General features: G+C 49.4%; 2 protein-coding genes across 10 annotated transcripts in view; one reads left to right on the top strand and one right to left on the bottom strand.

The window, feature by feature from the left end:
* The window catches only part of C16H9orf43 (chromosome 16 C9orf43 homolog), a 65,775-nt gene extending 38,307 nt beyond the window's left edge, over positions 1-27,468 (bottom strand). The window contains exons 1-2 of one of the 2 annotated variants that reach the window (XM_043499018.1): positions 22,146-27,468; positions 16,833-16,963 (exon numbers count right to left, since the gene is read on the bottom strand). In XM_043499018.1, coding sequence (XP_043354953.1) covers positions 16,833-16,919 — 87 coding nt within the window. In that variant the 5' untranslated portion in view covers positions 16,920-16,963; positions 22,146-27,468. Of the gene's footprint in view, positions 1-186; positions 400-16,832; positions 16,964-22,145 lie in introns of those variants that run through there. The other variant, XM_043499017.1, reaches the window with a different exon arrangement.
* Positions 50-8,465, top strand: POLE3 (DNA polymerase epsilon 3, accessory subunit). Of its 8 annotated transcripts, XM_038375164.2 has the most exons (6): positions 383-465; positions 1,042-1,117; positions 1,312-1,393; positions 4,940-5,025; positions 6,187-6,305; positions 6,821-8,465. In XM_038375164.2, the coding sequence occupies exons 3-6, from the start codon at positions 1,328-1,330 to the stop codon at positions 6,979-6,981; spliced, it is 432 nt and encodes a 143-aa protein (XP_038231092.1). In that variant the 5' UTR covers positions 383-465; positions 1,042-1,117; positions 1,312-1,327; the 3' UTR covers positions 6,982-8,465. The 8 variants fall into 8 exon arrangements, with proteins under 8 accessions (XP_043354960.1, XP_038231092.1, XP_038231089.1 ...); XM_043499025.1 differs by lacking the exon at positions 1,042-1,117 and having other exon boundaries at positions 50-401; XM_038375161.2 differs by lacking the exon at positions 1,042-1,117.
* Positions 27,469-27,470: the final 2 nt, after the last annotated feature.

The following is a 27,470-nucleotide window of genomic DNA, read 5'->3' as shown; positions in this document are numbered from 1 at the left end:
CCCCAGCAACTCTGCTCCCGCTCCCACCCTGCCTCTCTGTGCGGTCGCCTCCCGCTCCTCCTCCCCCGCCCAATCACTCCCCCCCCCCCCCACGGTCCAGTCATTTCCCGCTGCCCCTCCCAGTCACCTCCCCCTTCCCCCCGACCCGACCCGACCCCTGCTCCTCCTTGCCCAGCTCCCCCCGACCTGCCCTACAGCCCGCCGCGCCGCGCCGCGCCGCGCTCCGACCGGGCCGCCTCTCAGCTGCCGCCGGCCGCAGCCTCTACCGCCCCCCCCCCCGCTGGGCCACGTTACCAGGCCACAGCGCACGCTCGGGAAAGGGGAGGAGAAGGAAGCGAGCGCGGCGCCCGCCGGGCGGGGGAGGCTGCCGCCCGCGCATTGCATGCTGGGAGGGTTGAGAGGTCAAGGGCTGGGCGCGCGGTTCGGTTCGCGGGGCCTTTTGTCTGCGTGCGGCCGTCCCGCCCCGTGAGTGTGGGGCACCGGCGGGACCCCCTCGCTCCCCCCGGGCCGCCGCCAGGCCGCTCCCAGAGCGAGCGACCCACCCTGCCGCCGTTCCGCCTCCCCTCCCCCACTGCCGCCCGCGGGCGGGGGCTGGGCTGTGACTCCCACTGACCCCCCCCCCCCCGCCCTTGGGTGCCCGTTAATAGGCTGGTGGCGGCTAAGCCTCGCGCTGCCCCCAGTGCCCAACGGCAGCTGGCTGGGCTGAGGGGGCAGCTCCCCTAGGGCGGAGGGGCTCTGGCAACATATTTCCCTGTAACGCCCGCCCTAAAGCGCAGCTCTGCTGTGAGGGGCTGTTCGCTGGCGCGCTGAGGCTCCCGATCTGCTCCGCTGACAAGTCAGCAGGCGGCTTGGCTACCTGCCAGCCCTGCAAAGTCCCTCCGGGCTTTGAGAACCAAGCCGGGCCCTTTCCTGCCTCTTCTTCCCCACCAGCCATACAGATCCTGCAGCTCTGCGCTGGCTGGCAGCTGAGTAGCCCCACTGTTGTGCTGGGTTTTACTCAGGTATAAGTGATTGAAATTGATTTAATATCTCTGTTGACAGTGCACAGGAGAAAGACAAAGCGATCCAGGGAGTCACTGTTCTCTTGGTTCTCTAGCGATAACAGGAATAAAGAGTGGTACGGACATTTTCTCACTGATAGGCAGACGCCAGACTAAAGACAGGGGCAGAGCTGCTGAGTGAGATGGTGCCACTTTTATGTGGTCACTTTACATAGCAGAACTACCTATAACTACTGTAATAGTGAGACAAGTGTTTTATAAGCAGAGCTGCTCAGCAGAAAAAATATCCGATGACTAGTCCTCATTTCAGTTCTAGGTGTTCAGAGATGGCGGAAAGACCAGAGGACTTGAACTTGCCCAATGCTGTCATCACTCGGATAATTAAAGAAGCAGTGAGTATTAGCAGAGATATTAAAAAGTGCAAGAAGATTGAAGTGAAGACTGAAAACCTCAAAAGAGTAAAATGTGCCTGTTGTACAGAAACTGGGCCATATGCTGTGTAATTTTTTAATCTCCTTTTGTGTTGTAGATGATAAAACAGTTTAACAGGAAAGTTGTCAACTTGAAATCTAAGAATTTACTAAAAAAAAGCCCTGACAATTCTTGGGGTTTTACAGTCACCTTTTCTTTTTAGCATTATTTCTGCCCCTTGTTGGTTTGAGAGAGACCTACTCAAACAGGGAAATCTGACTATTCATGGTCAAATGAAATTCTTTATGCCTAGTGCTGTCAAATGCTCACGGTAGATTGGGAAAAATAGAGAAATAAATTTCTGTAATCTTTCTTTTATGTATTATTTTTTAGAGTTGTAGGTAAAACATTTTCAGGTGGAAATGTGATTTTTTTTTTTTTAAGTTGTAGTTTAATAAGGGCCTCAAAGCAGCAAATTCTGGGTTGTTTCCAACTATTTCAAGTGCATTTCATTTTCAGCTTTAGCTGGTGTGAGATATATGTCATTTGTTGGGTTGCAGTGGTTCTACTTTTTTAAATAACCTGCCATAAAATTTTTTTGCATTTAAATTAAAGATATGTGTTCTATTTAATGCCGAGCAAACTTTATCTGAGCTGTCAAAAGAAGAGATGGAAGAGACATTGTTTTCTGACAGAGAAACTGTACTGGACAAAAGGATTTTTCCATACTTATCCCCCATGCTGCAGAAAGTGCTTTCCTCCCCCCTTTCTTTTTTCCCCCTTTCCCCAGTATCTAATATTTCATCCATTGCCACATTTACCATGAACCTGAAATAATTCACAGTGCTGGAAAACATTTGGATTCTGCATAGCCACATACTGAGGTAATGGGAAACCATAGAAAACTCTAAGATAGATAGTTGTAAATTTCTTACAATATTGTTAGTGCTCTGTAAATTATATATCCCTGAACCAGCTCCCAAAATAAGAGCACAGTAAAGAAGGAAAATAGCTACTAGATGAAGTCCAGTTCCTTGCCAGCAAATGAGATACAATATGTCTCAGTCATTAAATTGATGCTAGGCATGATCTTAGCCAAAAGACCAAGAAGAATCAATGGATGGATGCTGCACGTTAGGAGAATATCCTTCTAGGTTAGGAATTTGGCAACAATTAAATCAGGGCTGGGCAAACTTTTTGGCCTGAGGGCCACACTGGGTTTCCAAAATTGTAGGGAGGGCTGGTTAGGGGAGACTGTTCCCCTAAAACAGCCAAGCGTGGCCTGACCCCCACCACCTATCCGACCCCTCTGCTTCTCGCCCCCTGACAGCTCCCCTGGGACTCCTGCCCCATCCAACCCCCTGTCCCCTGAAGGTCCCCCCCCGGGACTCCTACCCCATCCACCATCCCTGCTCCCTGACCACCCCCAGACCCACCTCCCCTGAGTGTCCCCTGCCACCCCATCCAACCCCCCCCTCATTCCTGACTTGCCCCCCAGGACGCCTGCCCCATCCAACCCCTCTGCTCCCTGCCCTCTGACCGCCCCAACCCCTATCCACACCCATGCCCCCTGACCACCTCCCCCAACTCCCCTGCCCTCTATCCACACCCCCTTTTCCCTGCCCCCTTACCGCGCTGCCTGGAGCACCGGCGGCACTAGAGCCGCACCGCCCAGAGCACCGGGTCAGGCCGCGACTCTGCAACTGCGCTGTCCAGCCACCCAGAGTGTTATGCCAGCGGTGTGGCACACTGAGGCTGCGGGGGAGGGGGAACAGCAGGGGAGGGGCCGGGGACTAGCCTCCCGGGCCAGGAGCTTGGGGCTGAGTAGGAGGGTCCTGCAGGATGGATGTGGTTCGCGGCCTGTAGTTTGCTGACCTCTGGATTAAATGGACTAAGATTGAGGCAGAGGCCAAGTCCACTGCTACTACAAAAGTTACGTTCCTTCTGTCTATGTTCTTGAACTAGCTAAGCCCGTTCAGTTAACCAGCTTCTTGTTGTATTTAAATGTTTGATGTATCTGGAATATTATTTATTATTATTATTTATTTGTAGTGCCTAGGAGCCAAAGTCATGGGCCAGGATCCCATTGTGCTAGTTGCTGTACAAACACAGAACAAAAAGAAGGTCCTTGTCCCAAAGGGTTCACAACCTGAGACAAGAGGTAACAGGAGGATATGGGCAGATGGAGGAGTACAAGGAAACAACACGATAATATTGAGCATCGTGACAGGTTCACTCATTGTTAGGGTTTTTGTAGGCATCCTGGCAAAGGAGAGTTTTGAGGAGGGGTTGTAGGAGGATAATGAAGTGGCTTTGCAGATATTTAGCGTGGAGCTCCTCCCAGGCCTGAGGGGCAGTAGGGAGAAGTGCATGATGGAGGCTGGTATCATGGGCCGACCAGAGGTGAGAGTCAGCATCTCAGCAGTAAATAAGAAATGATAGGTAGGGTTGGGATTGTTAACGGCCTTTAAAGTGAAGATAAGTATCTTATGATTGAAACACTAGGGAAGGGGGAGCCAGTGGAGGGATGCAAAGAGTTGGGTGATATAGTCAGAGTAATAGATTAGGAAAATTATCTGTGCAGCAGCATTCTTCTAGCCTTATGTCATGGATCTGTGCTGTGCTCCAGCTTTTAAACAGGCTCTTGAGGGAACCCCTTTAATATGTCAGACTCCAAGGTGTGTCGCTCATCCTTCAGGGTAAACCATGCAGCCTCACCACCTCCTAGACAGAGTGTCTGCTCCAGCACCCTTGCTTCGCGCCGTGAGCTCTGCCCAGCAAGTCCAGCTGACACAGACTCCTGATTAGAGACTTGTATACTCTTCAGGAACTAATGCACATCACCCAGTATTTGCATTAACACCCAGGCATCATTTTCAAAACAGAGTACAAGGTTAAAGCATAGTCCATTCTGGTCAAACCGAGTAATTCACCCGCCAAAGTGTAGTGAACTCCATTTCAAGTTCTGTCTCCCTTTAACTCCTTAGTGAGACCCAGGAGAGAGCAGCCAGCCTCTTTCAGAACCAGAAGTCCACCCTTATCCTCTGCTGGTCATGTTTCAGTCCTTTGTTCTAGAGCTGGGGCCTTTGCTCAGCTTCCCTACTGAGGTGCATGGGAAACCTCTTTCTCTTTGTTGCTGTTTCCTAGGTGTCATTGTTTTGGTCATTGGGGCTTTTCCATCATCTCTTTGGGATTCTGCATTGATACAGAGTCACCTTCAGCAGGGTCCCGACAGTTCCTTGTGACCCTATTCACTGTAGCCCAAAGAAGAAGATGACTCCCACATCTGATCATCTGCACTGCCCCAACTTAATACTTTTCCCTCCACTGGGTAACAGGGCAAAGTGCAGAGGGAAACTGAGGCACACATTAGGATTCATTAAAATACTATAGAAAATTCGTTTTCTCACATTTATTGTTCACTGCAAACACTCTGAATGGCTTGACTGAACTGGATAGGACTTGATAGCCTCCAGATCCATATGACTTGAATTTCATTTGATAAAATGACATTTCTTTTTCCCCAGCTTCCTGATGGAGTAAACATTTCCAAGGAAGCTCGTAGTGCAATATCTCGAGCTGCAAGTGTGTTTGTGTTGTATGCAACATCATGGTAAGCATCACTGGTGACCTGATCCAATGGACCATTTGATCTGTAGCTAGGCTTTTTGTTGGTTCTCTTGGAGAGAATTTTTGCAGTAGCTGTAATGAAAGGCATGTTTATCATTCATGTACATGAGGCATTATAAAGTTTCATCTGGTTTTAGTTTGTAATGTGACCTTTGTGTAAGGTAATCTTATGTTCTAAATTAGTTTCTTGATTAAGTAGCATGCTGCAATGCTAACTTTCTAAGAGGGGCAAGTGATAAATCAACAGGGCAAATGCTTTGCTTCTGTTTCAATAGCCAGTATTTGCTGCCTCATAATGCCCTCAGTTACTTGCCCAATATATACATCCTGGGGGCCTACAGAGGTGGTGCTGGATTACTTCCTGTCGCCTTCAGTGATCACCTTGTGTCCTGAACTGTCACATTTGATTTACGTTTATCACTGCACTTTTATCATTTTTCAGAAAACACGGATCATAAAATTATAGAGCCTTTTTATAGCAAACATTAATTTACATAAGGGCTCCTTGTTCTTGGGTTAAGTGAACCCATTGTAGCCTTATGACTTCCCTTCTGAGTGTCAACCTAAGTAGTGTAGGAACTAACTAGGCATGTTTCATAGTGTATGTTAAATTACTAATTCAGGTTTAAAGGGTTTAGCTTCCTCCTGCATCTAAATTCTCTGTTTGTCTATAACCGTTGAAATTCAAACATCTTTAAAACGTAATAATAAAATTAAAAGGTATACCATTAAATTGAATATTAGTCAACTTTTTAAAAATGAATTAAATTACCCTTGTAGTAACTACATATTTGTTACAGTGTCCTTGAATCGCCCTGCCACTTAATAGTTTTACAACCACATTTAAATATGTATTTTCTTTCTTGTTACATGTGTGGAAAAACCCACATAAATGGAAAACTCCCTGACTATACAGGGAAACAATGAAACTGACTATATACACATAAATGCACAATGTAAACAAAGGTGGTTTTTTCTTTTAATATGTTAGATTCTTGGTCAGTCATCCTAGGTATTGCTTATAATAGTGATTAAACATTTCTGAGAGCTGTGATTGTTTTTTAAGTTGGCTCTGTCCCTTAAAACAGCCAGTAGTTGGGGTTGATTTACTCTTTTATATTCATTCTTCTCCCTCTCTTTTTAGTGCAAATAACTTTGCAGTGAAGGGGAAGAGGAAAACACTGAATGCTGGAGATGTCCTCTCAGCCATGGAGGAAATGGAGTTCCAGAGATTCATAGCCCCTTTAAAGGAATCTTTGGAAGGTAACATGTTCTCTAACTGTAGATTAAATTAGTTCTAATGACACTGAGTCCTATTTACCCAGAAGTTGGGCATCCAACTCTTATGTTCCCTGAATCATCTATTTATTTATTTTAAAGCCAGACATTCCCATTGCAGTTTTTATGGGGACATGTGAACATGTAGTTTAATAGAACTGATATGATGTAATTTCACAAAGGTGACTCATCTAATCTATCTCCCCCATCACTTCTGTGTAGAGGAAGTTTTGTGTTCTACGTAATGAATATAAGCTCCTGTATCCTTCTCGCCATCTTTCTGTTGAACAACACTTAACATAGACGCCACAGGAAGTTATCACCACAACTCAAATAACAGGATGGGTAGCTGCTATCAAGAGGTTCAGTGCTTCATTTGTTGTAAGCCTGGAGAGCAAGGGGAGACCGTGGGTCAGAGGGATGGGAGCCATCTGTAGGTTATCCCTACAATGGATATAATGACATATGTGTATCCAATTATAGTTCTCTTGGTCTGTTAGTTTACAGGCGTGAGCAAAAAGGAAAGAAAGAAGCAAGGAAAGACAAAGACAAGAAGGCAGACTCTGAGGAACAAGACAAGAGCAGGGAGGAGGAGAATGATGAGGATGATGAACGGATGGAGGAGGAGGAACAAAATGATGATGAAGAGGTGGATAACTGAGCTTCCTGGAGAGACGGCCCTCTTCCTAGGGATATAAATACTGTAAATCAACCTTGTTGTGTCCTCTTGTTTTCCGGTTTCCAGCAAAGCTCCATGTTGTTCCTCTGAGGCCCATACCTCCTGGCTTTAATTCTCAGAAGGAGGTGGGCACTCTGAGACTGACAGCTGTAGTGGAAAGGTCACGTCTTCCCCATTGCATGGGGCACTTGGCACACTCTCTCCAGATTCTGAAAAGCCATTGATATCAATGACTGGTCTTTAATACTGGGTTTGTTCTGTGATGCAAAATGGAATTTCCAAGATTCTCACAGAGAAAGCTGTGCAGGAGAATCTGCAGAAAAGTGTTGAATAACTTTGTTTTTGCTAACTAGGTCTGAGTTTGAATTTAATAGGCCTTAGGCCTGTTGCATTTAGGTTGTACATAATATGTTAGAGAGGTGCCATAATGGTTTAGAATGCTGCACCCATGAGGGTTTTGTATAAGGGGGGGATGGAGGTTGTTTTAGCTGGATCCTTTCATTCTGATCGTGCCTTCTCTTTCCAAAGTGACTGACAGTCCCAATAGGCAATACTACTGTACAAGGATCAACTCTCCACAGGACTGACTCTTCTGCCCAGGATCAGTCAAATTCAAAGGGCTGTACTGTGCTTCTGTAACATAACTTAATACCGTAAGTCCTTATTTCTGTTTTAAAAAATACTGAGAGCCTGACAAGGTTTTATAAAAATATCTGAAAGAAAAGTAACTGCTAAGAAAGCTTAACTGTGTCCCAAGTGCGACACTGGGGAAAGGTTTGGATTGAGTTGCTGGCAAACTATTTTCCCAAGGTAAGGTGGATCAGGCCTATAGAAGTTTAAAGGAAGCGTCACCCCAATCTAATTTGTTTTTCCTAGTAGTAGTAGTTTTGGCCTCTATAGTTGAGGTCTTGCTCCTGAACACCTTCCCCTTTTACACGTGGAGAAGGTACATATTGTGAGGAGCTCATCCTTTAATAATAACCCCGTTCTGTGTAATCTTTAAAGAAGAACTTAACTCTGCTATTTGAGCTAAACTAAAGTCTGACAAAGGAAAGTTGGAAAAATTTGAAATAAGTTAAAAATTGTTAAAAATTCACCAGTTCTATTGATATACCAGTTAAAACATGAATGAATGCTTGTATGAAACTGCACAACTTTGTTTTTCGCTTCTGCTGGAGCAACACTCGCGCGGCAAACGTTGCAGGAGCTGTGCTGCCCTCACGTTGCTACAGCTGTGATAATTCCTACATGAGGATCCCAGATGGAGGAAGTCACTATCTGATAATCACCAAAGATCTGGTGTTCAGCTGCTGCAGGACTACACATTTAAAACAATTTAAGTTGTGACTGGCTCTGTAAAGATGTTCAGTTATGCAAGCAGATCATTCTCGCACCTCTGTTTTTCTCTTGTAATACATATTTGAACTCCATCTCCTCTTTTATTTAAATAAAAGCCAAGTTCTCTATGGAAATGGGTCCAGTGCTTACTTCCTCCAGCCAGTAATAAGCTATTTTCAGTTACACAACCACGAACTGCCCATGTAGCCAAAGACAGGTACCAGCCTCACATAAAATTACTAAAGGAGTAGATGATAGGAGTGGTTTTAACTGGGCACTTCATCAGATTTCTGCTGTGAGCCAGTCATGGCAGCTTGGATCCATAAAGGGACTTGTGTGTTGCAAGGAGTAAGTCAGGAGGAAGAAGACTCCATATAACCTGTAAACAGGGAACTCCTCCTGGATGTAGGAGACCCCAGTTCAATTCCCCTTCTCTGCCTGATGCAAAGGGATTTGAACAAGGATCACCTACCTCTCAGGTGAGTGCTCTAGACTATAGAGTGCCTTTATTTTTGGCCCAATTGATTGTTAAAGTGGAATAGCTTCAACAAGAGTGAGTGAGTCATCAGAATATCCCACAGTGCAGTGGATAGGGCATTCATTTGAGAGACCTTTCATCTTACTGAGCTTGTACAGAAAATCTAGTCCATGCAAATATCGTAGAGGAGTGTTTCTCAACCTATTTTAGACCAGAGACCGGCTTGTCAGGGTGCTGCTCCATGGACAGGTCATTGAGAAACGCTGTCCTAGACCTTTCACAATCTGGATTCAGTCAAACCATGGAACTAAAGCAAAGAAGTGAAGGGATGTTAGGTAGAGGGTGGCCCTTCACTCTTCATTCACCTGGCTGCATCTCTCACCAGACTGTTTTGCTTACTGAGTCCCCTACTAAAGCTAAGGTCGTGCTTGCAGGGAGAAGGTGAGGTTTCAAAGAGCTAGTAGCTTCAATGTTGTTTATACCAGTCCAAGATACCTCCTCACAATTTATCCAGTCAGCCTGCTGGCCAGAAGTACTACAACACTCTGCTGTTGCTGAGAGCCCTCGTATCCACGTCTGCAATAAATTAATTCTCTGATTGGGATGCAGTCTTCTGGTCAATGTTATAGGTGCTGACCTAGCCTCAATAGCATACAAGATGCTGCCTCCCAGCTGGATTACAGCAATACAGTTTTGTGGGCTTGACAGTTTGAACTCCAGTTGGCACAACGGGTGCCAGTGTCTCCTCAGCAACATAGTCTATTAGGAGTACGTCATCCTTGTCCTTTGCTTGCTATGCTGGCTTCCCGCAGAATACTGCATCATATTCAAGGTCTTGGTCCTTATTTTCAAAACATTTAATGATATAGTTGTAGGAAACCTAAAGAAATTGTGTCATGCTCTGGGACCATGAGTGCTCCCACCAACTCTGATCCATTGGCACAACGCTACCATGAGGGTGAAACTTGTCTTGGCAGGAGAGGGGGGCCTTCTCGGAGTCAAGATCGATGCAGAACCTTTCCAGTCCAAGTGCAGATGCTTTTCCAAGACTTCCTCATAGGGAACCCCCTGGAGAGTGCCTAGCAGGAATCCACTCTGGGGGTGACCCAGGGGTGGATCATGGCAGCGAGGGCCGAGAAAAAGGTTGCAACCTGCTTCCCAGCTGCAGAAGAGCTACAGCTCCTGCTGTCTGGGAATCCTGAAGTAGCCAAGGTTCCAACAGAACCCCTCAATGGGGAACAAAGGGGGTGCAAACTCCCTCAGTGGGGGAGCAGATACTCAAGTCATCACCAACTCTGCTTCAGGAATTCACTTCCTTGCTTTGGCATGGGAGCCTAGACAGTTGTTTGGCTGCTTCTTTAGTAAGACCAGTAGGAAAAGGACTGTCCCTCAGAATATCCCTTTGGACTATCCCTTTGCTCTGATGAAGTGAGCTGTAGCTCACAAAAGCTTATGCTCAAATAAATTTGTTAGTCTCTAAGGTGCCACAAAGTACTCCTTTTCTTTTTGCGAATACGGACTAACACGGCTGCTACTCTGAAGACTATCCCTCAGATTATTCATGCTGTTCCTGGACTTGTCAGCAGACGGTGCTCCGCCCCCTGAAAGCAGGCAGTTCACGGCTCCGGGGATGGTCCCGCAGTATTGCAACCAGGGGCTGGATTCTCCTGTGAGTGTTAGAGAGGTTCTGCCTTTCCAGCAATTCTGATTAGAATGTAGATCTACTGCATACATCAGCCTACCTAGCTGGGCTTCATTTCACTGCTTGATTTTCTGTACCAAAGTAGAAAGAATTCTTGTTTGTTTTGTGCATTGCTTAAGCAGCCTTCCTCCTGCTCTTCCATGCCCAAGCTCCTTCCTTAGCCACCTGGTGTGAGGAGCCATTCAGCTGTTCAACCAAACTTCTCTCCTCAGATTGCTGGGAGCTCCAGGGTGATATTGATCAGTTGCTTCGGGTTGCTGTTAATTTGCACCCATGTAATTTAAGTTCCAAGCACATCACTAACAGCTAGCCTCGACTACAGCTGGCCTCTGCCTCTCCGCATAAAGAGTCGCTCTCCAGCCAGAGAAGGGCATCCATGGCACGTTTGTCTCTGGTGATGCACTGGGCTCTGTTACTTCTCATGCAGGTAACTCAGTTCATTTAAACACAGGAAGCATCACAGAAAAAAAGGGTGGCTAAGAGGCAAAGAATTAACTAGTTAAAATGAATGGGCCAAATTCATCCCTTGTATAAAACTCCATTGACCTGGTGGAGTTCTAACAATGATGGTGTTGGCTCAGTCTCCCTGTGGAGAAAGGGTGTCTGTCTCGGGAGTCACTGCGGAACGCTTCTTGGAAGCCCACCCTGGGAAGTTCCTGAATCTTTAGAAGTTGAAGTTGTGTAGGAACCCTGATCTGGCTTGACCACTGCAGAGGGTGTTACCCTGCAGAGATCTGGGACAGGAACATGATCAAAGTAGCATCACCTGATCCTAAGGGGTGGATTGAGAAATGGCAACAGGGCACCCTTGCAAGGCAGGTTAGCTGGCAGCATGTGCTGGGAGCTGGTGTGATGTGTGGCTGGCTGGCTAAGGCAGTGGCAAATGTTGCTTTCATCTTCAAGATGAGATAAATCAGAAAGCTAATGATCAAGTGGGATTCTCTTGCTTTACAACCCATCATGTTCTGACCGACCTACCTTGTCTGTAGTGTTTGAAACACCTATCCTTCCCTTTGCAGGCCTGAGCAGTCTGGTAGAATCTCTGTTACCTCACGCTTAATGTATCCTCACCCTCAAAGGACTCTGAGTTAATGGCTGCATTTGGGGCTGGCCCAGTACAGTCACAAGTAGGTGACGAGATCGTAACAGTAAAATATCAGAACACATGGGGGGGAAGTGATTTACTGTTCCCACTGCTGAAACTGGGAGCAGAGCTGTGAGACGTCCTTCCCCCAGCAGAAGCTAGGAATGGAGCTATGGGACTGAAGCAGAGCTTGGGGCTCCTCACGGCTCCATTCCCGGTTTCAGTGAGCCCCTCAAAGTAAAGCCCCAGTGCCCCCCACAGGGCTGAAGCCAGGAACAGAGCTACAGGGCTTTTGGAGCCCCAAGCCCTGGTGCACCCAATTAGGCTGAAACTGGGAGCGTTTTATGTTGCTGAATACCTGAGCCCCTGCGCTCCCCTCAGATCTAAAGCCCTGAGCTCTTGTGCTCCTGAGGGTCAGAAGCCCAGAGCCCTACCCCACCTCTGTCCTGATCTGCTCCCCATGGCTGCAGCCCTAATCCCCTCCAGTAGCTGAAGTCTGTAATGTCTTGTTCAGATTTATGGACATTTCAGAGTTATGGACATCTTAGGAATGGAGATTGTCCATAACTCTGAGGTTCTACTGTACCAAGTTTTAAATTTTACCTGGATATCAGGAAAAATGGTGTCCTGATCGAGGACCCAGGACAAAGGGTTAAATATCAGGACTCCTGATTTTATCAGGACATCTGGTCACCCTAGTCGCAGGCTTAGTAGCTGAGTATAATCATCTTTGCAGCATACCAGAGTGGTAATCACTTACAACCCAGTTAAAGAGAGACTGAGAGACGCTAACTTTCTTTGAAGTCGTCCTTTCCCCCCCCTCCCCCGCCCCAAAAAGGAGGCTCTTATGAAAAGCCCTCTCCTATGCCTTGCTTTCAATTTGCTGTACAAACTGCATTTGCCCTTCTGGCTCATGTGGGTCATCAATTTAACTTCTGATATAAGGGCCACCAGGGAACTACTGCAAAAGGACAGTCTCTATCTGATTAGCATTGCCAACTTTCTAATTGCAGAAAACTTTTAGTGGCCCTGTCAGCTGGATCTTTAACTCACTTCTTTGGTCCAAACATTCTGTGCTGGAGTTCCCTATGATGGAGAGGTAAATACTGGCTCCTCCCCTGTACTGGTTTCCCATTCCTGCTGAGTGTAGAATTTGAGGAGAAAAAAAGACTACAAATACATTGGGGTGTGGAAGGCAGCAATCTCTCCAGCTGTGTTGCTACAGTACCTTACACAGTGGGGCCCAGACTGTGAGTGGGGCCTTTGGCCGTTGCCGTAATCCCCATGAAATTCTCCAGCTCTTGACTTTACCAACTCACTAAATGGTCTCTGGGTCTCTAACCGTTAGCACACTCTGAGCACGTGGGGTAAATTTGAGTTTAATACAAATGGAGGGGCTGAAGGGTGTAAATGTGAAGAGGAGACTTATTCTAGTATGAGTAGCTCTGCCCCTAAACCTGATACCTGAAAGGTAAGGGTTACACAGAACAGACTTCTAGCAGCAATAGAAAAGGGCCTTGCTTTTCACTTACAGTGTGTCATGCAATCCGTGAAGGTGGAGAATACTGCATGCTAAGACAGCATGGTCTCACTCCAAGGCTTCTTTTATGCTTCAGAAATAGCACAGAACTAAATCAACAATCCCCTTTTCACTGTCAATAGGTTATTGAAGTTTCATTTGTAGCTGCTAAGTGCATCATCACCAATTCTCTAGCTAGGCCTGAGACATATCCCCATTTCTAGGCTGCTCAGTGCCCAGCAGGGCTTTGCACAGCAGGGTGCCCATCTCTGCAATGCAGTGAGCAAAACTTGCTGTTGCTTATTACTACAGCCACATACATAGGGTGCCTCAACCCCTGAAGTGGACACATGGGAAGGGATTAGGAGTCACATCCTAATTGTGATCCTCAGCAGGTAGATAGAAATGTGGTAGCTTCTGATGGATTTGAAGCTGCCTGTAATCTATGAATACTATGTGCTGTATTTGTTTGTCTGAATATTGTAAAGGTATTTATTCATATGGATTAATTCAATAGCTGGTTTGTTGGGAAATACATGCATGAAGATAGACAATAGCCCAGGTACAATCTCCACAGCAACCACCCAGGACTATTCACTGGGATAGTCTAACTCTGTCCCCCTAATGGGCTCCATAAACTGGCTTAAGGCAGACATAAGATATGGCCTGTCCAATAAAGGGTCACATTCCCTAAACAGGGGAGACAGAGTTTGGAACAGAGATGAACCCAGACTGAAAGTGGGGCTCCTGGGGTTAAGATAGGCCTGTCTAAACCTTCAGATGAGACAGATATACCTGTAGATTGTTTTATTGTATTAAAAGCCCTTTGACTCTATGCTTTGTATCCGCTGTTAAGAGTAAACAGCTTTAAGAAGGGTGTTTTGAGTCACTGTGTTCTCCACTGGTCACTGTTCCTAGTAGAAAGAATTGCAGGCACCATACCCCACCAGGCCTGCTGAGCAATCATGGTTGGTGCATAGGGGCGGCACCTGAGACCAGTCTGCATAGGGAAAATCACAAGATTCTGTCCCAGAGGGATGAAGCCTCGAGGCCTAAGACCCGGAGGGGTGCACTCAGAGAGAGACCGTAGAATAGACAGAGGTGCAGCTAGCCCTCAACCACGACACGGTGGGATGGTGACTGGTGAATTTCCAGTGAGCAACAATAGCAGTACAGTTCCCCCAAGGCCACCACCTCACCTTACATGTGCATCTTCTCCTGGAGCCAGGCACCCAATTAGTGGAGCCACGCCTGTGCAGCTCCACTAATTAGGTGGGTGGCCCTTCAGCCTTTCGTGCGCCGCCCTCCAGGCGCCTGAATGGAGCTCGCAGACCACCACAGTTTGAGAACTTCTCAGCTAAAGCAAACTAAGATCACTTTCCTCCTGAATGAGAACTTCCCCACAGCGTTAGAGACTCTAACATCATTCCTTTGGTAATTGGTTCAGTCACCTTCACTTGTCTGAGGGCCCCCTGTAGCTAGGACCTGGGCTGAGCTGCTTCCCCACAGACCCAGCTGTCTGTCCAGGGCTGTGTCAGCTGTGGGATCCCCTGGGAGGGCTCCCGTACTAGAATAACCATGCTCCTAATGGCCTGGCTGTTTTGCACTCCAGGGGATAGCTCAGCACCCAGGCAAAGCAAGGGAGTCTATGGCTGGGGTGAGGGGAAAGGGGGAGATGCAAGAAAATCTGAGTCTGAAAACCCAGACCCTGGCCTGTCCTTAAACATTTTTGGGGGGTGGAGGAATGGTCTTGTGGGGTGCAGGGTCTGGAGCAGGATCGGGAGGGTCCTGGAGGGTGCAGAGTCCTGGGGTGGGAGGGGCTCTGGAGGGTGCGGGGTGGGGTCCCGCGCAGGAGCCGGGCGCGGGCCGCTACAATCCCGCCGGCTGCCGCACTGGTGCGCGGCGCCCAGCGGGCGGAGGGGCGGAGTCGGGCTGTGCGGGGCGGGGCCCAGCTGGTTCCGGAGGGCGGGGCCCCCACGCGGTGCGGTGCGGTGCGGAGCGGAGCCCGGACAGCGCGCGGCGGCAGCAGCGAGGCCCAGGTGAGCCGGGCTCGGCCCGGGCCCCGCACCGCCCTTCAGGCCTGCTGCTGCGGCGGGTCCCGGGCCCTTTGCACGAGGTGGGGGAGCAGCGCGCCGAGCCTGCCCCGGACTAGTCCGGCTCCCGGGGCTCGGCTTGGAGCTCGCCCCTCCGACTGGGCCGGGCCCTGCCGGGCTGTCCCGGTCCCAGCCTGCAGCCCCCTCCCGGGCGTGCCCGAACCAGGGGACGTTGCTGGGTCAGTGGATCTGTGGGGGGCCGCCTTCCCACTTCAGCCCGTGCCCCGGCTCTGCTGGGCGCAGGAGACCCCCGAGGTTCCTCTGGCCGCTCGCAGCCCTTTGGCCCGGCTCCCGTCCCTCTGCAGGAGCCGTCTGGGCCTTCTCCCAGCAGGAGCAGTGCGGGCCGTGGGTCGCTGTAACCTTGCGGTGCCCTCCTCAGAGACCGCTGTTCCCGGGAGGGCAGGGGACCCGGAGTTGCTTGGGGGGGTGTCCTGCCCCCTGCCAGAGGCGGCTCTCTGCCTGGAGTGTGCGCTCCGGCGGGCGGGGCGGGCAGTGCGCTGCAGCCGGGACTGTGTGCACCGTCTGCGCGGGAGGAGACGGTCGCTGTGCGAGGCAGAAGCTTGTTCTTTCTGGATGTTCCCCTTCTAGCTATTCACCACCTGAGCAGCGGGTCAGATGGCCTCTTGGGCAGGGGACTGTCAGACCTGCGGGTGCCTGTATCATGAGGAGCATGAAACTAAGTCCAGAGTCTCCCCCTTGCCCTCCCCCCCCCCACGTGTGATCTGCTGTCCTGGTGATTTGACTGTTGGTATTTCCCCCTTTGAAACATGCAAATTGCAGTTTTCAAATGGACACTCCAGCAGGCTTCTTCTCAGGGGCACGGCCGGCTGTTCTGTGTGAGAACCACTGCAGATGCTGTGTGTGGGCCTGTGACATCTCACACATCCCTAGCCTGTGTGCAGGGCATATAGATAAGGACTGCTGTGTCCTGCACAAGCACTGTCTAGGTGCTGTCAGTTCCCAGAGCTGAAGGCACTGGCTGTGATATGAAATAACCATCAGTAGAGGGGGTCCTCTCATGCAAGCCTCGGGGTTACTAACAGGCAGAGGGGCAGGAGTGTATTGGACAAAGCCAGTGGGTTTTTGAGTTTAGAAAAGCAGCAGATTTTTCTTGTAAGTAATTAACGTACTTGGGCACTGCTAATCCTGCTATTGTATGTGAGGGTGCTGGGAAACCCTCGCCCCCAGCCTGGCTTTAGATTTATGTAGTATTTTCAACTATAAGTAGATCTCTGTGATTCAATTCAGCTGAAACAAGCCATGGTCTCCTGACTTTGGTCCTATCCACTTCCCAACCCCCACCCTCCTCTTCCTGCTCAAGCTTCCCCCACCCCCTTTTCCTTATCCTGTGGGCCTCGAATGACTGGGAATGAACTGCTGGCTTTGGGCTTGCAGGACTTTTGACCGTCATGATCTGTGACCAGACACTTTTCACCCTGCAGGGAGGGGTGGGGTGATGTGATGCCCTATGGTATGCTGGGTGCTCCGTGGACATAAACGCTAAATCACTTTTACATCAGTGGGTAAGGAGATTACAACATTTGAGCATTTAACCCCGTTCCTTGAGGGCACCAACAGCTACCTCGTGGCCCAGGGGAATTTGTTGCTTCTTGACTAACCTGATGTCTTGGGCAGTTGGAGTTGGTATCTCTAGGGCAGATAAAAACATCTGTTCTCGTGATGATTGCCCAGCCAGTTCCCTCCATCTGACTTCTACCACCACAAGTGTGTGGGATGGGGGGATGATTATCTGTAGGGGATGGTTAAATGCGTTTGCACTATCACCAAACTTCTTCGCATAGATTACCCAGAGAAAAGTGGTATCTTGCCTAACAGAGTAGCATGCTATTGTGGACTGACCAATCTCTCCCCAGTTAATGATTCCTCATAATTATCCAGTAACAGTCCTAAGGTCGTGACCTTAGGGTGACTTTAAAGAACAGGAAGAAAAGGAGTACTTGTGGCACCTTAGAGACTAACAAATTTATTAGAGCATAAGCTTTCGTGAGCTACAGCTCACTTCATCGGATGCATCCGATGAAGTGAGCTGTAGCTCACGAAAGCTTATGCTCTAATAAATTTGTTAGTCTCTAAGGTGCCACAAGTACTCCTTTTCTTTTTGCGAATACAGACTAACACGGCTGCTACTCTGAAACCTTTAAAGAACAGGCTCATTCACTATTCCTGATCTTTACAATGGGTTCAGTAGAAACAGCTCCCCACAAATGATCTGAAAGACCGGTTTATGCCCTACCTATATGTTTACTGCAGTGCTTTTATACCATAGTTTCAGGTGCCTTAGAAACACTATAGATGGTAAATATTTCACCAGAAGAACAGACTCCTGCTTGGTGTATGTGCGCATGTCCTTGACTAAAGCCAGCAGCATGGATGGGTATCATCAGATCCCCCTAGAGTGCTCCTGGGTATCTATCCAGATAATTGGACAGACCAGTGAGCAGTGCTTGCATCTGTGTGAGAGTGGGAAGTTTTCCCTAGGGGGTGTGAGGGTCTCAGCTATCAATTTCTGCAAAATTTTTTAACAACGTAGGTCTAATAGAGTTTCTAGACATAAAGTTACAAAGAAGCACCAAAATGTGACCAGTGCAGTGTTGTTTGTCTAAGTGCACCACTGCTCTGCCCATGCTAGGGCTTTTCCAAAGCAGCTGCAGGTTAACGAAAGTGACAAGACTAGTCAGTTTCAGGCTGCTCTTCAGATCCTCAGCAGTGAGACTTACAACAGTCATGTCAATTTCACAATGCTTGGGAGGAAAACTTTTGACAAGGCAGAGGCAGGCACTGAGGGATAGCTCAGTGGTTTGAGCATTGCCCTGCTAAACCCAGTGTTGTGAGTTCAATCCCTGAGGGGGCCATTTGGGATCTGGGGCAAAAATTGGGGATTGGTCCTGCTTTGAGCAGGGGGTTGGACTAGATGACCTCCTGAGGTCCCTTCCAACCCTGATATTCTATGATCTTAGTCCTGGGAAGGATCCATAAAACAGGCTGACTGGCAGATTAGGGGAGGCAGTCCACTCTTGCAGCAGTCAGAAGGCTCTGGAGTAGGGAGACCGTCAGAAAGCTCCTTCCTTCTATCGGCATCTAGATGAGAGTGGTAGAGGCTGGTATGAAAAGCGGAGCCTTGCATAGAGTCCCCAGATAGCATCCTTAGCCTTTCCATGCTGGTTTGGCAGGGGCTGGGCTCTTCCCCAAGATGAGCTGCTCTTGGGTTTTGCTTGTGGAGCCCCCATTCCCATGGAATTTGTATCTCCCTGGCTTGTGATTTAGGGCTTGTACACACTAGCACTTATGTCACTCAGGAGTGTAAATAAGACACCCTTTCCCCCCCTCGCCCCCCCCCCCCGAGCAATGTAAGTTGCACCCTCCTAAGCCTTGGTATGGACAGCACTATGTCAGCGGGAGAGCTTCTCTCACGTTGGCAGAGAGAGTCTTCACCAGACGTGCTACAGCAGTGCAACTGCATCAGCCCAGCTATAGCTTCTAGTGCAGCCTAGCCCTCAGGCTCCTGGCTAGTAGGCACCAGGTAAAATTTTCAGGCCCTGGCCATAGTCCCTTTGCCTGACATGGATGGTATGGTGGATCTGCAGCCCTCCTGTCCTTGAGGCTTATCGGAGAGTCCATGATCTTCCCACACAGTATCCTTCCACAAGCATCTCAGGGTGCTAACATGCAACTTCTCAATGCTAAACTAGCTATTACCCCTGTTAGCATATGTACCAAGTGACTCCATGATTCCCCACTCTGAGTCCCAAATAAATGGATGATGCTCCATCAGAATACCTGACATTTCTAACACTTCTATAGGGCCTCCTTCCCAATATGCTCTACTGTATCTTCCCTGTACAGAGATGCACATGATGGAGCTGGATTGCTCACTCCAAAGCACGTGGGAAACTAATCCCCAGCTGTCTCTGGGGCGGAACAACAGCCATACTCCGTACTGGCTTAGGAAAATGAATGAAGGGAGAATCGTAGGACTGGAAGGGACCTTGAGAGGTCCTCTAGTCCCATTCCCGTGCGCTTATGACAGGACTAAATATTATTTAGACCAGGGGTGGGCAAACTATGGTCTGCGAGCTCCTGCTGGGGAGCGGGGTCTTGGGCTTGCCCTGCTCTGGCACTTCAGCCGGGGCACTGGGTTGGGGGCCACACCACAACACTCAGCCCCGCTCCAGCACTCCAGCTGGGGCGCTGGGTTGGGGGCCGCACTACGTGGCTTGGCCCTGCTCCAGCGGGGGCGCTGGGTCAGGGGCCATACCATGGCCCTGCTCTGGCGCTCCAGTGAGGTGCAGGGTTGGGGACCGCACCATGCGGCTCCCAGAAGCAGCCGCATGGCCCCGGTCTCGCTCCTATGGCCCCCTCCAGCATTCCAATAGGTAAGCTGCCAGGCAAATGCAAATGTGCCTGTGGATGGGGCAGCGTGCAGAGCCACCTGTCCACTCCTCTGCTTAGGAGCTGGAGAAGGGACATGCCACTGCTTCCGGGAGCCACTTGAGGTAAGTGCCACTCGGACCCTGCACCCCTGAACCTCTCCCCGTGCTCCAACCCCCTGCCCCAGCCCTGATACCCCTCCCATCCTCCGAACCCCTTGGTCCCAGCCCAGAGCACCCTCCTACACCCCAAACTATTCATCCCCAGCCTCACCCCAACCCCAATTTTGTGAGCATTCATGGCCTACCATACAATTTCTATTCCCAGATGTGGCTTTCAGGCCAAAAAGTTTGCCCACCCCTGATCTAGACCGGGGTTCTCAAACTGGGGGTGGGACCCCTCATGGGGTTGTGAGGTTATTACATGGGGGATCGCGAGCTGTCAGCCTTCACTCCAAACCCTGCTTTGCCTCCAGCATTTATAATGGTGTTAAATATATTAAAAAGTGGTTTTAATTTATAAGGGGGGTTGCACTCAGAGACTTGCTATGTGAAAGGGGTCACCAGTACAAAAGTTCGAGAATCACTGATCTAGACCATCCCTGACAGGTGTTTGTCTAATCTGCTCTTAAAAATCTCCAATGATGGAGATTCCACAACCTCCCTAGGCAATTTATTCCAGAGCTTAACCACTCTGACAGTTAGGAAATTTTTCCTAATGTCCAACCTAGACCTCCCTTGCTGCAATTTAAGCCCATGGCTTCTTGTCCTGTCCTCGGAGGTTAAGGAGAACAATTTTCTCCCTCCTCCTTGTAACAACCTTTTATGTACTTGAAAACTGTTTTATCATGTCTCCTCTCAGTCTTCTCTTCTCCAGACTAAATAAACCCATTTTTTTCAATCTTCCCTCATAGGTCATGTTTTCTAGATCTTTAATCATTTTTGACAGGATACAGAGTAGCAGCCGTGTTAGTCTGTATTCGCAAAAAGAAAGGGAGTACTTGTGGCACCTTAGAGACTAACAAATTTATTTGAGCATAAGCTTAATTACGTGGTCACGAAAGCTTATGCACAAATAAATTTGTTAGTCTCTAAGGTGCCACAAGTACTACTTTTCTTTAATCATTTTTGTGGCTCTTCTCTGCACTTTCACCAATTTGTCCTCATCTTTCCTGAAATGTGGCGCCCAGAACTGGACACAATACTCCAGTTAAGGCCTAATCAGCGCGGAGTAGAGCCAAAGAATTACTACTCGTGTCTTGCTTACGACACTCCTGCTAATACATCCCAGAATTATGTTTGCTTTTTTCTGCAAGTGTTACACTGTTGACTCATATTTAGCTTGTGATCCATTATAACCCCCAGGTCCCTTTTAAGGCAGTCATTTCCCATTTTGTATATGTGCAACTGATTGTTCCTTCCTAAGTGGAGTACTTGTCCTTATTGAATTTCATCCTATTTACTTCAAAACATTTCTCCTGTTTATCCCTACATACTGGTGTTGTTTGTTTATTATATTCATCCTTTGTAATTTGGCCTAGTTTCTACTTTTCGTAGGACTCTCTTTTTGAAGTTCAGATAATTGAAGATCTCCTGGTTAAGCCAAGGTGGTCTCTTGCCATAGTTCCTATCATTCCTACGCAGTGGGATAGTTTGCTCTTGTGCCCTTAAAAATGTCTTTTTGAAAAACTGTCAACTCTCTTGAACTGTTTTTCCCCTTAGACTTGCTTCCCATGGGATCTTACCTACCAACTCCCTGAGTTTGCTAAAGTCTGCCTTCTGGACATCCATTAGCTTTATTGTACTGTTTTCCCTCCTATTCCTTAGAATCATGAACTCTGTCATTTCATGATCGCTTTCACTCAAGCTTCCCTCCACTTTCAAATTCTCAACCAATTCCTCCCTATTTGCCAAATTAAATCTAGAACAGCCTCTTCCCTAGTAGCTTTCCACCCCTTCTCTTTCCATTTGAAACTGGGACAGAATGTAATGATCTGGGCTGAAATTAACGACTGGGATCCTGGCCAGTGTCCCTAATGTTGCCCGTACAAGTAAAATACCATGGGATCTCTACCTACTCCAAAGGGACAGGGTACTAGATTTATATCTCCTCTGACAGATCCCCTCTGCACACCACCACCTAGCCCCATGCTGCTTTGTACTGACAAGGGAAGAACATGACCTGCTAAATCAGCCACTCACTGCCGCACCCTGGGCCACAAGAGAGGGAAGAGAAAAGAACAGCAGAGTTTTAAAGATGCAGTTTCTGTCACTGGTGTTGATTTTCCTTTGTTTGCAACCTCCCTGCTGGAAAAACACAGGCATGGCCCGTGGTCTCACTAGCCATTATCAGAACTGGAACATTGCAACAGCATCAAGCTACTTAGGGGATTGCTTTAATTTGCCTTTCTGGGCACAAATGGGCAATCTTGGTTTGCTACGCCAGGCTTTAAGACAAAAGGAAATAGGAGAGGACTAGGAAAGAGATGAAATAAGGTGGAGAAAGGAAAGGACACATGGGGGGATGGGGACACACAGTCTCACCTCCCACGTGGTGTTTGGCATTTAGCCAGAGCAGGGGAATTGACGGTATCACTTTGGTCCCTTTTTTCTGGCCTGATCTGATCAGGACTTTTCTCGGGATTAGAACGACAAAGGCCTAGCAGTGTTCTGGAGGGTCCCAGGAGACTCTGCAGCTGGCAGCCATGATGGTAAAACTCATTCCCTTCCCCTGCTCTCAGTTAGCAATCGTTGAGTTTTCTTTTTCTTCATTTTCCCCAAAAAAGGGTCTTTTTAATGACCCCCAAGGGGAGCAATGAGTGGAATAGTCTATCCCCTTATTATGTGGTCACCAATTAGACCTAATTTTCAACGCACCAATTTTGGTCCATTGGTTTCCAGTCCCACACTTCATTTGTTTACCAGACATGATCTCAGCACAGTCCTTGAGTTACATCAGTCAGCCTTTGTGTTTGGACTAATTCAATCTTTGTCTCACTTTTGTACCTTTTCCCATCAGCATTTGTTGTTGTAGATTATTGTGAGACTTTATGAACTTTTATACGAACGGCCATTCTGGGTCCGAACAATGGTTCTGCTGACAGTGGCCAGTGCCAGGTGCCCCAGAGGGAATGAACAGAACAGACAGTCACAGTGTGATCCATGCCCTGTCGTCCACTCCCAGTTTCTGGCAATCAGAGGCTTCTCACAGCTCAATTTACAATTAGGCCCAGTTATTACCACGCCCCGCCTGTGGAAGTCGGGCTTGGTAAAGAGGCAGCTTTCCCAGAGGCTGGAATATCTGCCCTGTTCGCTTCCCCGGCTGGCCCCACAGGAGGCTTTCCTGAGGTTTGTGTCCGAACCTGGCTGTTCTTGCAAATGTGTGTTGAAGTAAAAGGAGAGCCAGGTTGCTTCCCTTCCCTGCTGGTCTCTCGTTTGGCTGCTGTGGTATAACAGTCAGGTTAGCTTCACCTCTGCATGCACTGGAGCTAGCACTGGCCCTGGGGGCTGCAGGCAGGATCCGGAGCAATCCCAGCATGGACTGGAATCTGCCTCTAGGGTGTGAAGGTCTCACTCCCAAGTGGAGGTGGAATGGCTTTTTTTGAAGTTAGACTGAGTGAGACACTCCCTAGCAGTGTCTCAGATCAACCACACGCTCTCCAGAGAGCTTTGCAGAGGTGTCACAGTGAGTCCTGTTGGACACAGAGCAGGACAGACCCTAGGCCCTTCTGCAATGAGCATACAGGCCCCTACCACATGAACTGATGGAGTGAGTGGCAGGCTGTTTGCCTTGATGTGGGCTGCTGCTAGAGGGAGATCTGGCCATGTGCCTTGGCTGCACTTGTGACCAAAAATAGAGACCTGAGTGCCGGAGCTTGGATCTGAATGGGGGTTGCTTGGATTTGGGCTTGTCCCTTTGGCCAATTTAGATCCAGACATTTTAAGACTAGAAGGGAGCTTTGGATAGTCTAGTCTGACTTCCTATATAAAGCAGGGCAGAGGGTTCCCCAGTGGTCCTGCATCTGGCCCGTGTCTTGTGACCGAGCTAGAACCGATCTCTGAGAAGGGCCTGTGGAGAGAGGCAGGGTGGTGGAGTCACAGGGCAGACATGGACCTAACCCTCCCCAAAGCCCTTGAGGGGTTGGAGCCAGTGCTCTGGTTCGAGGTTTGGGGGAGGTTCAGAGGGTGGTGATGGAAGCTGTCTGCCAGCTCTAGCACTGGGGGAGAGGAGGGTGTCATGCTGCTGCTCAGAATTCAGGGAAGGGTCTCATACCCCAGAAAGGCCCATGTAGCTCCCAGTGTTAACCCTCCTGTCTGGTGGCCATCGTCCAGGACGCTACTCCCCCAAGACCATTTAATGTTGTGGTGTCTTTGAGCTCCATGGACTTGGACCCCGGAATAATCCCCAGGCTGTGGGTCTGGGTCTGCCTTACTGTGTGTGCTCTGCTCAGCGCTGCTTCTCCCAGCATGTCTCTGCCCGTGGCAGTGCCTCTCTGCTCCTCCTGTACAGGGTGCTCTTGCTGTCCCTGCCTTGCACAGTTGCAGCAGGGAGTTGCAGCCCAGGTTGCCAGGCAGTCCCGGTAACAGGACTGTATCTTCCCTCTACAGAGATGCACACAGTGGAGCTGGATTGCTTGCTGAAAAGCATGTGGGAATGTGGTATCTATCTGTCTGCTCAAACCCCCATCTTCCCCTGCCACCATGCGCCTGGGGGCCTGCTTCACGTGACTGACTTTGTCACAGCTTGGCCTGGCCGAATGCACCCACCTGGCCAGCTCCGTTCGCCTAGGCTAAGAGTTGCAGGTGACCTCCTCTGGGAGTGATGGACCAGCATTTCCCATGCAGTTGAGCCTGGTTATGAACTGTCCTTGACAAGGCCTAAATACAGACATGATGATAGCATCCAGACAGTCCCTACTCCTCTCTCTCCCTTGCAAGCCTCCCCACATCCGCTTTTGGGGCCACCTGCTCTAGGCAGTTATTTTTCTGAGCAAAGACCTTTGAGCAGCTGCTCAGTCTGGCTTTTCCAGGGGCTCTGCCCCCTCTTGTCTCTCTGGCTCCTCCAGCCTTTTATAGCCAAGGGATGAATTCTTAAAGCCCTGTTGCACCGTCACTTTCCAAAGCTGCCTGTGCTGAGCTGCTGCATCCCGTATCCCCTCCCTTATGAGGCAGAACTGGAATGCAACGTAGCTGCGGATTCCAGGCTTCACTACTATCCTCCCGCCTTCTGTGGTTGAGTTGATCTGCCGGGACTGCTTCCTGCATCAGTAAGCTGGTAACATCGCTGAGAGTTACTGTCTGGCTGCCCGCAGCGAGGGCAGGACCTGTGGCTCTGAGATCTTCTCCAGGGAGCGTCGATTCTCCTCTCCCGGTGACTCCACATGCAGCACAACTCTTTGGGGATTGGCTTGTCGGGTCCTTACCTGGAGCTCTTCACTGCCGGGTTCGTCATTGCTATTCAGTGCTTTGCTGCTGACAGCAAAGGTGGGAACCCGGCTGCTGTATTCATGTTGGGCGTGCCCACAGGCCCACCCCGAGATTGGAGCCCACTGCGCTGGGTGCTGTATGCTCTCAGCACTGCCCCTAGGAGCTGGCAGGCTGTGCTGTAACTTAGCTGATTCAGCATGTGCTAGAGTACAATTGCTTTTGTCTGGACTAGAATTCTAGAAGACGACGACAATCCAGCCACACAACTCTAAATCATAGTCCAGATAAAGCTGGAGACAACAGATGGTGGGTGGAGCACAAGGTAATCATGAGGCTGGCATAGACTAGAACTCAACCTCCCGAACACAGCCCTTAGCAGATAGGGGCTAGTTGGCTCCTGCTCACCTTTATGTGAGAGCTTAATCTGAGCATGGGGAAAGATCTGTAGGATTGCTTGTCAAAGAAGTGATCTGGGCCATACTGTTGGATTGGACCAAGCACTTGGTGTAGGGCATGATCCTGTGTGGGCCTGGCATGGCATTTCTAACTCTTATTTCAGAAACAAAATCTCTACCCCAAGCAGAGTTTCAACCCTGAAAATGAAATCTTGGAGGTCCGCAGGGGACTGCGCAATTGTTGTTGATCTTACAAGGAAGGCTCTTGGATACTATCTTGATGGGTGGGAGGGTAAAGATAGATAGATTTCACTGTCAGTGCCTGGTCTCTGGTTTTCACATCCACTTCTCTCTCTTACTGGCTGGGCTCCAGATTCTCTAACACAAGCTCACTCATTCTGCTCCTGGCACTTACCCAAGGCTCTGTTTTGCTCAGGGTGCTGGAGGTGGTGTGACCTCTAGGACTAGCCAAGGTCACTTTGACTGGCAGCAGAAGGCCCTTTGTGCACAGCTGCCCTCTGTGGCTATGCGGGAGGTGGAGGATTGAGGGGGTTTGGGCAGGTCCTCCTGGAGCTTGAGGGGCTGGCTTGTGCACAGCTGGACGCTGGCAGCCTCATTCTTGCTGCATCTTGGGGTTCTCGGGTTGTGAGGGATGTAGCCTCTCCCTGGAGCTGTGCGGCTCAGTGTCCGGTGCTGCGTTAATGGACGTGGAGTGGGGAGTTCCCACCGTGGCAGTGACAGGAGGAGATGGGATGTGGTGTCAGCCTGGCCCATTGCAGCTCACCAGCACTGGCAGCTTCGGAGCCTGCCTGTTGGATAGCTATTCAGAGCCGGCAGCTGCCTCCACCACCACGCTGAGCAAACCAACGGTCGTTGTCCAGGCATCCAGTGTGTGGCAGTCTCTGCACTGCAGCCTGCTCTCCCGGCTCCTTTGGGGACCCCCACCCGTGAGAGCCTCCTCTTCTCACAGGAATATCCGGGCTGCAGAATCCACATGTCCGCTTGAGGGGGTGCCTCTGTTTTTCCTCCCTGATGCAAATACAGCCTTTGCAGAAGGGTCTGGCACTGATAACCCCGCTGGCAGGGCTCTGGGATGGGCAGTGTCCAGCCCTGGACTTGGGCCAGGAAGCAGTGCTAGGCCAAGGGACCAGTGATGGTGTGAAGGTTGGACGGCAGGGCTGGTAGCGATGGTTTATCTGCCTGAGAACCTTCGGAAGGGGATTCCTGGGGAGGTTGCTATCTAGCTGTAGTGGCTTGCCAGATGTCGGACCATAATGCTGCTGATCGGATTCTCATGCTCTTCACTTCCTCCAGTCATCACTTGATGTTGTCAGCCATGCTCTAAAGAACATGTAGAGCTAGAAGTGACTGCATTCTGCCTCCTGCAGCTCTAGCAGTCTGTAGCAGATCAGCTGCTGAAGCCCTGTTGTGATTGCTGTAGGAGAGAAGCCAGGTGGCCATGGGAAGAATGTGATCTGCATGACCTAAATTGCCATACTAACCAGAGCTGAAAGCATATGGTGGGACGGGTGTGCAGATACCTCCGGAGCAGTACATGGGTCTTGGTCCTGTGAGCAGGCAGTTCATTTCCTTTTTGTCTCTGTTACCTGGGACTGGGTAACTAACGGATACAGGAATAAGCATCGCTGGGTGCATGAATGGTGCTGGTCTGGGGAGATGTTCCTTCAGCATCAGCAGTCCCTGAAGGGTTAAGTATGTTTGGGCTAGTCCATTACAGCTGCATTCTTTGACCCAGCTTCTCCAGACACAGACGGGTTTGAAAAGCACTTTTCAAGTGGGAGGTGTCCCCAAGTGCTAGCTGCAGAGTTCAAGGAGTGGAGACACGGTGTGGTGTTGCTGTTGACTGAACTGTGGAACTGTCTCCTGAGGGAAGCCCCTTGCTTAGCCCGCATGCAGTGCTCATGTGTTCTCACGGGGCACAGCCTGTCAGAGGCTGCCTGGAGCAGGGCTTGAGGCACTCGCTTCAGTGACTCTCCCTGGGATGCAGCCTCTAAACTGCTGTTTCTCCTTGTGTGTTTCAGGCTCT

Source organism: Dermochelys coriacea, chromosome 16 (genome assembly GCF_009764565.3).
Source record: "Dermochelys coriacea isolate rDerCor1 chromosome 16, rDerCor1.pri.v4, whole genome shotgun sequence".
NCBI lineage: Eukaryota > Metazoa > Chordata > Testudines > Dermochelyidae > Dermochelys > Dermochelys coriacea.
The sequence above is the reverse complement of the archived record's forward strand: the minus strand, read 5'-3'. Positions and strand labels throughout refer to the sequence as shown.

Excerpts from the sequence above, each read along its gene's own strand:
- POLE3 (XM_038375161.2), top strand. The coding sequence starts at position 383 with ATGCTGGGAGGGTTGAGAGGTCAAGGGCTGGGCGCGCGGTTCGGTTCG. Across the intron at positions 466-1,311 it reads GCGTGCGGCCGTCCCGCCCC|TTCTAGGTGTTCAGAGATGG; the intron begins GTGAGTGTGGGG and ends TCCTCATTTCAG. Across the intron at positions 1,394-4,939 it reads CTCGGATAATTAAAGAAGCA|CTTCCTGATGGAGTAAACAT; the intron begins GTGAGTATTAGC and ends CTTTTTCCCCAG.